The sequence below is a fragment of the Aquarana catesbeiana genome, linkage group LG02, assembly GCF_042186555.1.
Source record: "Aquarana catesbeiana isolate 2022-GZ linkage group LG02, ASM4218655v1, whole genome shotgun sequence".
Lineage (NCBI taxonomy): Eukaryota > Metazoa > Chordata > Amphibia > Anura > Ranidae > Aquarana > Aquarana catesbeiana.
This window is the reverse complement of record NC_133325.1, coordinates 794,606,312-794,619,636: the sequence shown is the minus strand read 5'-3', so window position 1 is coordinate 794,619,636 and position 13,325 is coordinate 794,606,312. Positions and strand designations below refer to the sequence as shown.

The window sequence follows — 13,325 nt, the reverse complement described above, 5'->3', positions numbered from 1 at the left end:
CTCCGCACCGCTAGACCACTCCCCGGTAGCATCTTCACCCCCCCCCCCCCCATGCTCCAGTGGTCTGAGGAAGGTCCTGATGTCATCAAGGTTGATGTCTGGTCCAAAGCCCTTCCCCTGAATTTGACATAATGATAGCGAGGAACAGTCCACCAGCTGAGCATGGAGCAGCAGCTGTGGACCGACTGGTGGGGAAAGAGGTGAGCTGTGGACCGACTGGTGGGGAAAGAGGTGAGCTGTGGACCGACTGGTGGGGAAAGAGGTGAGCTGTGGACCGACTGGTGGGGAAAGAGGTGAGCTGTGGACCGACTGGTGGGGAAAGAGGTGAGCTGTGGACCGACTGGTGGGGAAAGAGGTGAGCTGTGGACCGACTGGTGGGGAAAGAGGTGAGCTGTGGACCGACTGGTGGGGAAAGAGGTGAGCTGTGGACCGACTGGTGGGGAAAGAGGTGAGCTGTGGACCGACTGGTGGGGAAAGATCGGAGCTGTGGACCGGTGGGGAAAGAGAGGCGAGCTGGGTACAGAGGTGAGTAAAGAGGTGTGCAGAGGTGAGCAATAGATGGTTTCTTTGGTGGAAGGGGGTTATGAAAGTACTGTCCCTATTCTCTGAGGGGGGGCCCTGACTGAAACAGATCTTTTGTGGCCCACTGCAGAAGCTGAAAGCTGACATTTCCTGTTCCAGCTGCTTCGGTGAGAGTCCTGAAAGATTGTCTCCAGTTATTTCCCCCACCCGCTGCACTGATCCAGATTTATCTTGCTGCGTGGACCCCCCACCCCTAGCTTTACATTTTTTATTGTATGCTTTATAAAAATGAATAAAGCACCCCCCCCCCCCCCATGCTCATGTGCAAATGCAAATGTGCCGATGTAAATGTGATTGCACCACACATGTGAGGTATCACCGCGGACATCAGTGAGAAATAATAATCACACCAGATCTCATGTGTAACTTTAAACTGATTACCTGTAAAGGGCTGTCACCTATAGATATACAGTATGTCACAAAAGTGAGTACACCCCTCACATTTTTGTAAATATTTTCTTCTATCTTTTCATGTGACAACACTGAAGAAATGACATTTTGCTACAATGTAAAGTAGTGAGTGTACAGCTTGTATAACCTTGTAAATGAATTAATAAATGAATGTCTAAACCGCTGGCAACAAAAGTGAGTACACCCCTTAGTGAAAATGTCCAAATTGTGTGGTCACCATTATATTCCAGCACTGTCTTAACCTTCTTGGACATGGAGGTCACCAGAGCTTCACAGGTTTCCACTGAGTCCTCTTCCCCTCCTCCATAACGATATCATGGAGCTGGTGGATGTTGGAGACCTTGCGCTCCTTCATCTTCCGTTTTGAGGATGCCCCACCGAAACAGCCATATAGTCTGAAAGATGGCCCTGCTCGTGCCATGCGTTCCGTCCACGGAGCCACTGCGTCACTTCCACTTTCCAAATCAACATATATGGAATAGGAGGACATAAGAGAAGGGTGGATACATATCTGTACTTGAAATGCAGTTTTGGATGTTGTGCCAATCCAATGAAATGATAGTACAAACATATGATGGTGTGGATTATGGTAGACTGATTGATTGTACAATGGACAGGGAAGGGGCATGGTGTGTGTGTGTGTGTGTGTGTGTGTGTGTGTGTGTGTGTGTGTGTGTGTGACTTAAATTGTTATCATGAAGGAAAACTGTTTATTTTACATCATGGTTTAGCATTTTATTATATGGAAGAGTGAATAGTTAAATTCTTGTAATGATGTATTTGCATATAACACGCACGCAAAAAATATATAAAAAAATAATCTATTATGCGCGCACACACACATTTTATTGTATATATATTTTTTTTTTGCTAGGGCAGGCATTAAGAGTTACAGGACAAGTAGATGAAGTGAACATTATGTTTGATGTGTTTGAGCATGTTTCCTAGAGGGAATAACTAAATCATGTCAAACCTGTTTATCTGCAACTGGCTCCTTCTGGCAATAGAATCATTAAGCACATGAGCTGTCTGGCCACTCCTTTCATCCCATGTGTAACTTTAAACTGATTATTTGTAAAGTGCTGTTAAAGTGTCACCTATAGATGCACAGTATCTCACAAAAGTAAGTACACCCCTCACATTTTTGTAAATATTTTCTTCTATCTTTTCATGTGACAACACTGAAGAAATGACACTTTGCTACAATGTAAAGTAGTGAGTGTACAGCTTGTATAACAGTGTAAATGAATTAATAAATTAATGTCTAAACCGCTGGCAACAAAAGTGAGTACACCCCTTAGTGAAAATGTCCAAATTGGGCCCAAAGTGTCAATATTTTGTGTGGCCACCATTATTTTCCAGCACTGCCTTAACCCTCTTGGGCATGGAGTTCACCAGAGCTTCACAGGTTGCCACTGAAGTCCTCTTCCCCTCCTCCATGACGACATCAAGGATCTGGTGGATGTTAGAGACCATGCGCTCCTCCCCCTCTGTTTGTGCATACGTGGGGCATCCTCAATATGGTTTAGGTCTGGAGACATGCTTGGCCAGTCCATCACCTTTATCCTCAGCTTCTTTAGAAAGGCAGTGGTCATCTTGGAGGTGTGTTTGGGGTCGTTATCATGTTAGAATACTGCCCTGCGGCCCAGTCTCTGAAGGGAGGGAATCATGCTCTGCTTCAGTATGTCACAGTACATGTTGGCATTCATGGTTCCCTCAATGAACTGTAGCTCCCCAGTGCCAGCAGCACTCATGCAGCCCCAGATCATAACACCCCCACCACCACACTTGTCTTTGTCCTCACCTGGTTGCCGCCACACACGCTTGATACCATCTGAACCAAAAAAGTTTCTTTGTCTCATCAGACCACAGGACATGGTTCCAGTAATCCATGTCCTTAGTCTGCTTGTCTTCAGCAATCTGTTTGCGGGCTTTCTTGTGCATCATCCTTGTGGGATAACAGCCATGCAGACCAATTTGATGCAGTGTGCGGCGTATGGTCTGAGCACTGACAGGCTGACCCCCACCCCTTCAACCTCTACAGCAATGCTGGCAGCACTCGTCTATTTCTGTCTATTTCCCAACCTCTGGATATGACGCTGAGTATGTGCACTGAACTTCTTTGGTGGACCATGGCGAGGCCTGTTCTGAGTGGAACCTGTCCTGTTAAACCACTGTATAGTCTTGGCCACTGCGCTGAAGCTCAGTTTCAGGGTCTTGGCAATCTTCTTATAGCCTAGGGCATCATTATGTAGAACAACAATTATTTTTTTTTCCAGATCCTCAGAGTTCTTTGCCATGAGGTGCCATGTTGAACTTCCAGTGACCAGTATGAGAGAGTGAGAGCGATAACACCAAATTTGACTATCTATGTCTATGGTCTGGTATTTCTCCTTTGAGTGTCCCTGAGTTCTCTTCTCTGTGCTTTCTGTCAGCAGAAACGGCTATCGCTAAGGCCGCAATCTGTATGTAGCAGTGGAGGCTGGTGGTATACATTTACATTTTTGGGGGAGAGCAGGGCCACAGGCATCCTTGCGCCCCCTATGGATGGGCTGCCACTGGTATATAGGGATAGAAGGGCTTTTATTGGCTTCTTTTTCATCTTTAATGCTGTCTTAAGGGAACCCTCCTCTTTATTACTCCATAAACACTGTGTTGGGCTGGGCTGCAACTAGCGGGTAAAGTAACTGCACTGCTCCAGGTCAGTCCACCTCAATACTAGTCGCTAGTTACACGTGAAGAGGTGCAGGTCTGGCTCACAACCCGAGGAATACTTTGAAGAAGAAAGTGGATGAGCACACTCAAATATGCTGAAGATCACAGGAATTTATTGGAAATGGTCCATCGATGCACACCTATACAGTACCTTCAAGCCATTGCAAAGGAATTAATTATAAAGAGAGAGAGAGAGGGATCGAGAGAGATATATTTTTTTTAATAACAAACCTCTGTATACTTACCTGCTCTCTGTAAAGGAATTGCAGAGCGGCCTGATACTCCTCTTCTCGGGTCTCCTGCTTGTGCTCCTGGCTCCTCTGTCCAGTTTCTCCACAGTAATCTGCTTCCCATGGGGGGCATTCATGTGCGCTCGCTCCCGAGCCCTGCTGCTGCATCCATTAACACAGACAGCGGAACTCATCACTGACTTTGATTGACAACACTGGGAGACAATGGATTCTGCTGCCCCAGCAAAGCTATTGAGACCCGGAAGTGAGGGGGAAGAGAAGAGCTGCAGATGTGCACAGCGCTGGAGGGAATGAGGGCTCGGGTAAGTATAAGGGCGGAGGGGGTGGGGGGTGTTAAGGGTCTAATTTAATGCAAGAAATGCATTAAAGGGGTTGTAAAGGCAGGTTTTTTATCTTAATGCATTCTATGCATTAAGATAAAAAACCTTCTGTGTGTAGCAGCCACCCCAGCACACCCTAATTACTTACCTGAGCTCCTTCTCTCTCCAGCGATGTCCAGGAATTGGCTCCCGTGGATGTCAGTCAGCCAATCAGGGGAGAGAGGGGGCGGGGCCGGGTCAGGGCTCCTTGTCTGAATGTATACACGGAGCTCTGACTCGGCTCAGGTGCCCCCATAGAAAGCTGCTGGCTGAGAGGCACTCAATATGAGGGAGGGGCCAGGAGCAGCAAAGAGGAACCCGAGAAGAGGAGGATACGGGCTGCTCTCTGCAAAACTAACTGCACAGAGGAGGTAAGTATAACAACATGTTTTTGTTTTTTATTTTATTTTTTTAAACAAGACTTTATAATCACTTTAAAGGTAAATGTTGTGGATTTAGAACCTCTTTAATAAAGGAACAACGTTGACGCGTTTCACACTACAACTGCTTAGAATAAATCAGAAAAACTGAGGAAAGCTGGAAGCAGCTGTTTCCTGTACACTTCTGCTGTAGTGTTTTGTGTTCCTACATGATTTAGCTTTTTACCAATAAAAGCATTCATCATTACATCGGTGTGCGGCTTCCAGCTTTCCTCGGTTTTCCTGCTTCATCCTGCATCAGCCAGTACCTGGGACTCTTCCCTTTGAAGGATAAAGCTACACTGGCTTTCATCTCCACTGGTTTGTGCCTACCTGAGCGGTGGGACCCTTCTCTGCTTAGAATAAATGCTTGTGGTGGGAAATGCGTCAACGTTTTGTTCCTTCCCAGGTGTGGCCAAGAAATCCATTCTTCAAAGTAGGCTGACACTGGTGCCTTTACCAAATGAGCCAATGTGTGTAGGAACATTGGCCGGTAGGATCCTTATACACTGAAAAGGTTCACACATTACACATCGATTGGATAAAAGAAGACGTTTTCCCACTAGGTGATCATTATTTCAGTCGGATCAAATGCAGTTATTTTTTACAGGCATTTATATAACACTGACCATTAACACAGCGCTTTACAGTACTGTGCGTTTACAACAGTCCATACCCTCCAAGGAGCTTACAATCTAGAGTCCTGATCTCACATCCACACACATGCTAGGGCCAATATAGACCGGGGCCAGTTCATCCAGAGTACCCAGAGGGAATCCATGTAAGCACAGGGAGAACATGCAAACTATATATAGATAATGTCCTGACCGGAAATAAAACCGATGACCCCAGTGCTGCAAGGTAGAAGTGCCAACCACTAAGCCACTGCTGGAAGTGAGATCCAGATTTGTCACATGATGACTTGTGTTGGTGTCTGAGGCTGATCTTTCTTGGTCTTCTGTTTCAGAAACATGTGCAGGAGAAGAGCCTAAAGACGGAGCGGGAGTACGAGGCATTCATGAAGCAGGACTTGCTGGCCGATCTGCGAGAAATCCTGGCCAAATACAGACAGAAGGCAGAGATTTTGGAGAAACCGCCCAGCCAATGAAACTCCCCTTTTTTTTTTTTTTTTTTTTTTTGCATCCCTGCGTGCCGTCCTGGACTGTAATAGAGAAGCCACCCAAGGAATGAAATGCTGTATTTTATTCACACTTCTATGTGCTGTTCCACACTTTTGGTCGTTTACATTTTTGTTTATATTTATGTTTGCGTTGTCCTTCCTCAAGCCTCTTATCTGAAATTGAGTCCTGCAGCTCGTTGGGTACCCAGAATACAAAACTGCTGTGACCCGTTTCAGTTTTAAAAATTTACTTGATTGCACAGGGACTCTTTCATTCCACGGAACGGCTCCACATGGAGATTTTTATATGTAAGCCCCAGGATGGTGTCATTCTTACTGCCAGAACCCAGGTTTTCTATACTCTGCACTTGAGGGAGTTAAGACAAAAACACATTTAATGTACTATAATTCCCTACATAGAATCTTTATATTTTTTCTACTATTTATTCATATGTATTTATAGAAAAAAAAAAATTAAAGCACTTTTTCTAGTAACTTTGCAGTCTGTTACACAGCAGTGGCATGTCAGGTGAGAGCCTACAGAAGACGAGTAACACCCTTCCTTTTTTTTTAACTGCCATTATTTCAGTTTTTTCCTTCTCTTTTTGCCCTCTACTTCTGTCTTCCCTCCCTTCCTATAACAATAAAAGGTGGCATTCTACCAATTGCCTTTACCATCTTCCCCTTAGCACTGGAATGTATACGTTGTTTTTTTTTGGTGGAGAAGTGGACCTGTACCCGCGCTCCTCATCCCTTGTCATTTATTTGATGTTTTTTGTTACTTGTTGCTATTATAGAGTTGGTTTGTGTCACTCCTCCAAACCGTTAGCAGCGTTCTCTTGGTTTATACTTTTACCGGTTGTTATCTCTGCAATTTTGAAACCGTATCTGATGGTTCTGCTTTGTAGCATCTGGCGGAAGTTGCTGATGTATCTTTTCTCATGTTGTTCTGATATGTAAAAAATTATTTTGAAAAATAAAAAATGTTCACCTCTAACCCCCAGTGTTTTTTGTTTTTGATTCTGTTAATGATGTGTGGGACTTGTGACCCTCAATGGACTAAAAAAAGGATTTTTTTTTTTTTCTTTCTGGTCTGTTGAAGAATGCAAATTCTTTCACCTTAACCACTTCAGTACTGGGCACTTTCACCCCCTTCCTGCCCAGGCCAATTTTAAAGTGTTATTTTTATTTATTTATTTATTTTCTTATATATATATATATATATATATATATATATATATATATATATATATATATATATATACACACAATTATACTTACCTGCTCTGTGTAATGGTTTAGCACAGAGCAGCCCCGATCCTCTTCTTCTCTGGTCCCTCTTCGGTGTTCCTGTCCCCCTCCCTCCTGTTGGAGTGCCCCCACAGCAAGCAACTTGCTCTGGGGGGGCACCCGAGCCGAGTCACAGCTCCCTGTGTTCAGACAAGGAGCTGCAGCGCTCTCTCTCTCTCTCTCTCTCTCTCTCTCTCTCTCTCTCTCTCTCTCTCTCTCTCTCTCTCTCTCTCCCCCCCCCCCCCATTGGCTAACTGACTTTGACAGCAGTGGGAGCCAATGGGGCCGCTGCTGTGTCTCAGCCAATCAGGAGGGAGAGTCCCGGCCGGCTGAGGCACTTGTGGACATTGCTGGATAGAGATGGGGCTCGGATAAGTATTGGGGGGGCTGCTACACGCAGAAGGATTTTTTTCTTAACCACTTGCCGCCCGCCCTATTATATAATGACAGCGGCAAAGTGGTTTGATAATCCTGATTTGACGTCACATGATGTGATCAGGATTATCCGCTATTGCGCGCACCACGGCGATCGGGGATGACACTTGTCCCTCGGACACAGCGCATCCCCGATCAGGGTAAACAGCCAATGAAATGGCTGTTTACCCATGTGATCGGCTGTGTCCAATCACAGCCGGTCACAAGTATAAACACTGTGGCGGTTTCCAGGGATCTCTCCTTCTCTCTCCTCACACACTGATCGTGTGAGGAGAGATCTGATCAGTGAGTAAAACATCTTTATTTTTACTGTCTACTGTCTGCACAACACGAACCCCCCCCCCTCATCAATAAAGAGAACCTGTCACAGCCCATCAGGATCTGTCACAGCCCATCAGAAACTGTCACAGCCCGTCATCGTTACCGCCATCAGCACCACTACCGCCATCAGCACCATCTGGATCTGACAGCCCATCTGTCACACAGGCTGCCATCAGTACCATTAACGGTACCGCTATTAGTACCACCATTGGTAACATCTGGATCTGACAGCCCATCTGTCACACAGGCCCGCCATTACTACCGTCGCACAATACCGCCAAAAGTACCACCATCATGACCCAAAGAGTTTATACACCTGAGGAGGCATATAACATCCTTACCATGTCGGATGATGAGAGCAGCGGGGAGCTCTCATTATCCGATTCTGGTTCAGAATTACGAGCCAGTGGAGGGTAGCGGATCGGAGTCCGAGTCAGCGGAGGAAACCGCCCCTCCTAAAAGAGTAAGGAGATCAGGACCGAGATCAGAAAACCTGCCTACCACCAGCAGCGCCAGACTCCAGGAAGAGGAGCCCTGTATAAGTACTGGAATTGCACATCCAGCCCAAAGAATCCGGACCCAGTCCTACCTTCCCGATGCCCTGGCAAACCCCTTATGGTTGCCTGCCAACTCAGGATCCGCTACAATCCCCCCTTTCACTGCACAGCCAGGTGTGCAGCCCAACACTTCGAATTTTTCATATTTGGACTATTTCCATTTGTTTTCCCGGAAGATTTGTTGCAGTACATGGTGGACCAAACAAATCTTTATGCAGAGCAATTTATTGCTGCCAACCCCAGTTCGTCCTACGCCCGTATGTTCCATTGGCGACTTCTCACACTAGACGAATTCAAATTGTTCTTGGGCCTTACTTTTTAATATGGGGGTTACAAAGAAAAACGAACTGCATGCCTACTGGTCCACCCACCCCATCCACAACATGCCCCTATATTCTTCTGTTATGTCCAGGACACGGTACAATATGATAATGCGTTTCCTACATTTCAATGACAATTTGCAGTGCCCTCCCCAAGATCATCCCAACCACGACAAATTATATAAGCTTCGTCCCCTAATAAATTCTTTTACCAAACGATTTTCTGAAGTCTTTATCCCTGACCAAAATATTTGTGTAGATGAATCCCTTATCCACTTTACTGGCCGGCTGAATATCAAGCAGTATATCCCAAGTAAGAGAGCCAGGTACGGGGTGAAATTGAACAAATTATGTGACCGAGCCACTGGTTACATGTACTCATTTCGTATTTATGAGGGAAAAGACTCCCAGCTCCAGCCCCATGAGTGCCCCACATACATAGGAACCAGTGGTAAAATTGTGTGGGACCTTGCATACCCCCTGTTCAAAAAAGGTTACCACGTATGTGTAGATAATTACTACAGCAGCTTGCCCCTTTTCCGTCACCTGTATTGTGAAAAAACCCTGGCCTGCGGTACCTTCCGAAAAAATAGGAAGGGCTTCCCACAGAATTTACTAGCAAAACGGCTACAAAAGGGGGAAGCCGCATTCATAAGGAATGAGCAGGTGTTGGCCACGAAGTGGCGGGACAAGAAGGATGTTCACATGATGACTACCATTCACAATGACACCTTGGTGGAGGTTCAGAGAAGACGTGGCCCCGTAGTAAAGCCTGAATGTGTCCATGACTACAATCTGTATATGGGGGGGTGGATTTAAATGATCAGATGCTGCAACCATATTTGTCAACCCGCAAGTCCAAATATTGGTATAAAAAAGTTGCATTTCATCTGTTTCATATGGCCATGTTCAATTCATTTGTCTGCTATCAAAAATCACCCGAAAACCAACCCATCACCTACCTCAAATACTTTGAAAACATTGTCACTGCCCTTATTTACCAGCAAGGACCCACCGCAGGAAGCATTCGCTCTGATAGTCGACTTCATGAGCAACATTTTCCCTATAACATTCCCCCCACAGAATCCGGAAGAAGACGCCAAAAGAGATGTGTATGCTCAAGTGGAGGAGCTAGAAGAGATACAAGTTTTTATTGTCCCCAATGTCCCTCCCAACCTGGCCTGTGTATCGGTGATTGCTTCAAAAATTATCACACATCCATCAGATATTAGTTCCCCTTATTAGTAACAGACTGCCATTTCCCCATGTCAGAGAGCTCACCTGGCTGGCCGTGGTGCTGGTGCGCGCTGGGGCATGTTGGCGCGCGATCCTGTGCGTGCTGCTGTGCATGTCCCTGCAGGCGCTGGTCGGTGTACTGGCGTGCGGGCGCGTGCACCCGTGAGCGTCGGCGTGCACGTGCACACGCTATTTGGTGCCAATCGGCCTATTTAGGTTTGCCATGCACTCTGCTCAGTGCTGCCTGATTATCAGCTCCCGGTTCCTTAGCTTCCCAGTACCTGTTCCAGTGTTCCTGATCTCCTGACGACCCGGCTTGCCTCTGACTCTCCTTTGATTGCTGCCCGTACCCGACCTTGGCTTGTTTGACCCTTCTTCTGCCTGCTCCTTTGTATCGTGCTGCCTGTCTGTTGCCGTACTCTGCCTGTACCCGGACCTGCCTGCTTGCTCCTGCTCAGCACCTGTTTGCCTGTGTTCCAGTTCACCATCTGCTGCTTGAAGTTCCTTTTCCATCCAGCACCTGGATTCCTCATCAGGCTCTCTTACCATTCCTTACTCCCGTGCCTCCTGTCCATTCTACCAGGGGCCGCGAGTGGGATACGTACGGGAGACCACCCTCTACCCAAGCGGACTCACTGGTCTGGTAAGTAAAGTCTGACACCCAATTTCAATTACATGTGTGCATCATTTGCCTGCCACCATGTTTCTACCTTCCATGTTAACTGACCCTGGCCTGTTTACCGACAATGTCTTTGCCTGCTGTTTTAACCACGTTTCTGACTTCCACGTGCACTGACCTCAGCCTGTTTACCGACTATGCCTTTGCCTGCCGTTTCAACCACGTTTCTGACTTCCACGTGCACCGACCTCGGCCTGTTAAATTGACCATGTTTTTGCCTGCCACTTGGACTGATCTTTTGCCCTTCTACTTCAGTACACAGGGGTCTAACATATGTGAGGGGCTTCAGAATAGCGTTCTGAGTAGAGAAAATCAGTTTTTGGTTTTCTGTGTTCCCAGAACAGGGTCTGGTTACCCGGAGGCTTCAAAGAGATTTGGGTTCGAAAAGGCTCTACCCCTGTCCCCCTGGCCCTAAGCTTGATGGTCCTTCCTGCTGCCTGGACCAATACTTTGGCTGTGCTGACCATATCACTGCCTGTAATGACCCAGGACTTTATGGACTGTTTATTTCTGCTGCCTGGACCAATACTTTGGTTGTGTTGACCATATCTCAGCCTGCTGCCTCTACTGACTATAGACAGTATTTTTGCCTGGACATCTCTGCCTGCTACCTGGACCAATGCTTTGGCTGTGCTGACAGTATCTCTGCCTGAACTAACTATGGACAGTATTGCTACCTGGACGATTGCTTTTGCTGTCGCTGACCACATCCCTGCCTGCTGCCTGGACTGATGCTCTCCTCTGTGGACCACTAAACTACTAAAACCACAGGTAATCTTTTGTTATTTGGTATGTACATGTTATGTATTAGAAATATGAAGGACCTTCAAAAATATGATCGGTAGTCATGCAATTATATGTGTAATTTATGCTACTAGAACGACTGGAGGTGCTATTTGGATGTTGGGCCTCTGTATGTGGCCAGGCTGTGTAAAAGTGTCACACATGTGGTATCGTTAAACTCAGGAGGAGTAGCAGGACATATTTTGTGGTGTCATTTTTGCTATGTACATGCTATGTGTTAAAAATATCTTATAAATCGACAACTTTGTGTAAAAAAAAAAAAATGCATTTTTCATTTTTTTCCCACGTTTTCCGAAAACTTCTGGAAAAAAATGAACCGTTCAAAAAGACTCATTATGCCTCATAGATTATACGTTGGGGTGTTTGCTTTCCAAAATGGGGTCATTTTGTGGGCGTTTCCATTGTCCTGGTGCTCCAGGGCCTTCAAAAGGGAGATAGGTCGTCATGAAATTATATGTGTAATTTATGCTCCTAGAACGACTGGAGGTGCCATTTGGATGCTGGGCCTCTGTATGTGGCCAGGCTGTGTAAAAGTGTCACACATGTGGTATTGCCATACTCAGGAGGAGTAGCAGAATGTATTTTGGGGTGTCATTTTTGCTATGTACAGCTATGTGTTGGAAATATCTTATAAATGGACAACTTTATGTAAAAAAAATGCGTTTTCATTTTTTTCCCACGTTTTCCAAAAACTTCTGGAAAAAAATGACCTGTTCAAAAGACTCATTATGCCTCATAGATTATACATTGCGGTGCCCCTGGGGCGCGCACCCAGGAACATCCGTGACCGGACCCGGCGCATCACGGATTACGTTAAATAGCCGCTGATCGCGGCCGTTTACCACGTGATTGTTCCGCCAAATTACGGAGCGATCACATGTAAACAAACCGGCGTCACGCCGGTTCCTCCCTCCCCTCTCTGTACCGATCGGTATAGTGCGAGGGGAGAGGGGGAGAGGGAGAGAGATGGCAGCACCGCTGTGGGCTGGATGTTTAGTGCCCACAGCGCTGCTCAATATAAAAAATGGCAATACTCTGCAATAGTGCAATACTCTGCAACACTCTGCACTACTCTGCAACACTGTGCTATACTCTGCAATACTCTGCAACACTGTGCTATACTCTGCAACACTGCAATACTCTGCAACACTGTGCAATACTCTGCAACACTGTGCAATACTAGCCAATACTCTGCCAATACTCTGCCAATACTAGCCAATACTCTGCCAATACTCTGCCAATACTCTGCAATAAATTTTAACAGAAACAAAGAATTTTTTTTTTTTTTTTAATCAAATTTTCAGTCTTTTTTGATTTAAAGCACAAAAAATAAAAAACCCAGCGGTGATTAAATACCACCAAAAGAAAGCTCTATTTGTGTGGAAAAAAAGGACATAAATTTCATATGGGTACAGTATTGTATGACTGAGTAATTGTCATTCAAAGTGTGAGAGCACCGAAAGCTGAAAATTGGTCTGGTTAGGAAGGGGGTTTAAGTGCACAGTTGTCAAGTGGTTAAATACCGCCAAAAGAAAGCTCTAATTGTGAGAAAAAAATGATAAAAATTTCGTTTGGATACAGTGTAGCATGACAGAGTAATTGTCATTCAAAGTGTGAGAGTACTCAAAGCTGAAAATTGGTCTGGGCGGGAAGGTGTTTAAGTGCCCTGTATTGAAGTGGTTAAAGTGGTTGTATATCCTGCTTTGTGATTTTTTTTTGCTGTACCCACAGGTAAGCCTATAGTAAGGCTTACCTGTAGGTAAAATGAATATCTCCTAAACTTGCACTGTTTAGGAGATATTCACCCTGTATGCAGCCGGTGATGT

At 45.7% G+C, this 13,325-nt stretch overlaps 1 protein-coding gene across 1 annotated transcript in view; it reads left to right on the top strand.

Annotated features, from left to right (window-relative positions):
• The window catches only part of LOC141129438 (kinetochore protein NDC80 homolog), a 70,577-nt gene extending 63,723 nt beyond the window's left edge, over positions 1 to 6,854 (top strand). The window contains exon 17 of the mRNA XM_073617473.1: positions 5,705 to 6,854. Within this exon, the coding sequence (XP_073473574.1) occupies positions 5,705 to 5,845 (141 nt within the window). The 3' untranslated portion in view covers positions 5,846 to 6,854. The remainder of the gene's footprint in view (positions 1 to 5,704) is intronic.
• Positions 6,855 to 13,325: the final 6,471 nt, after the last annotated feature.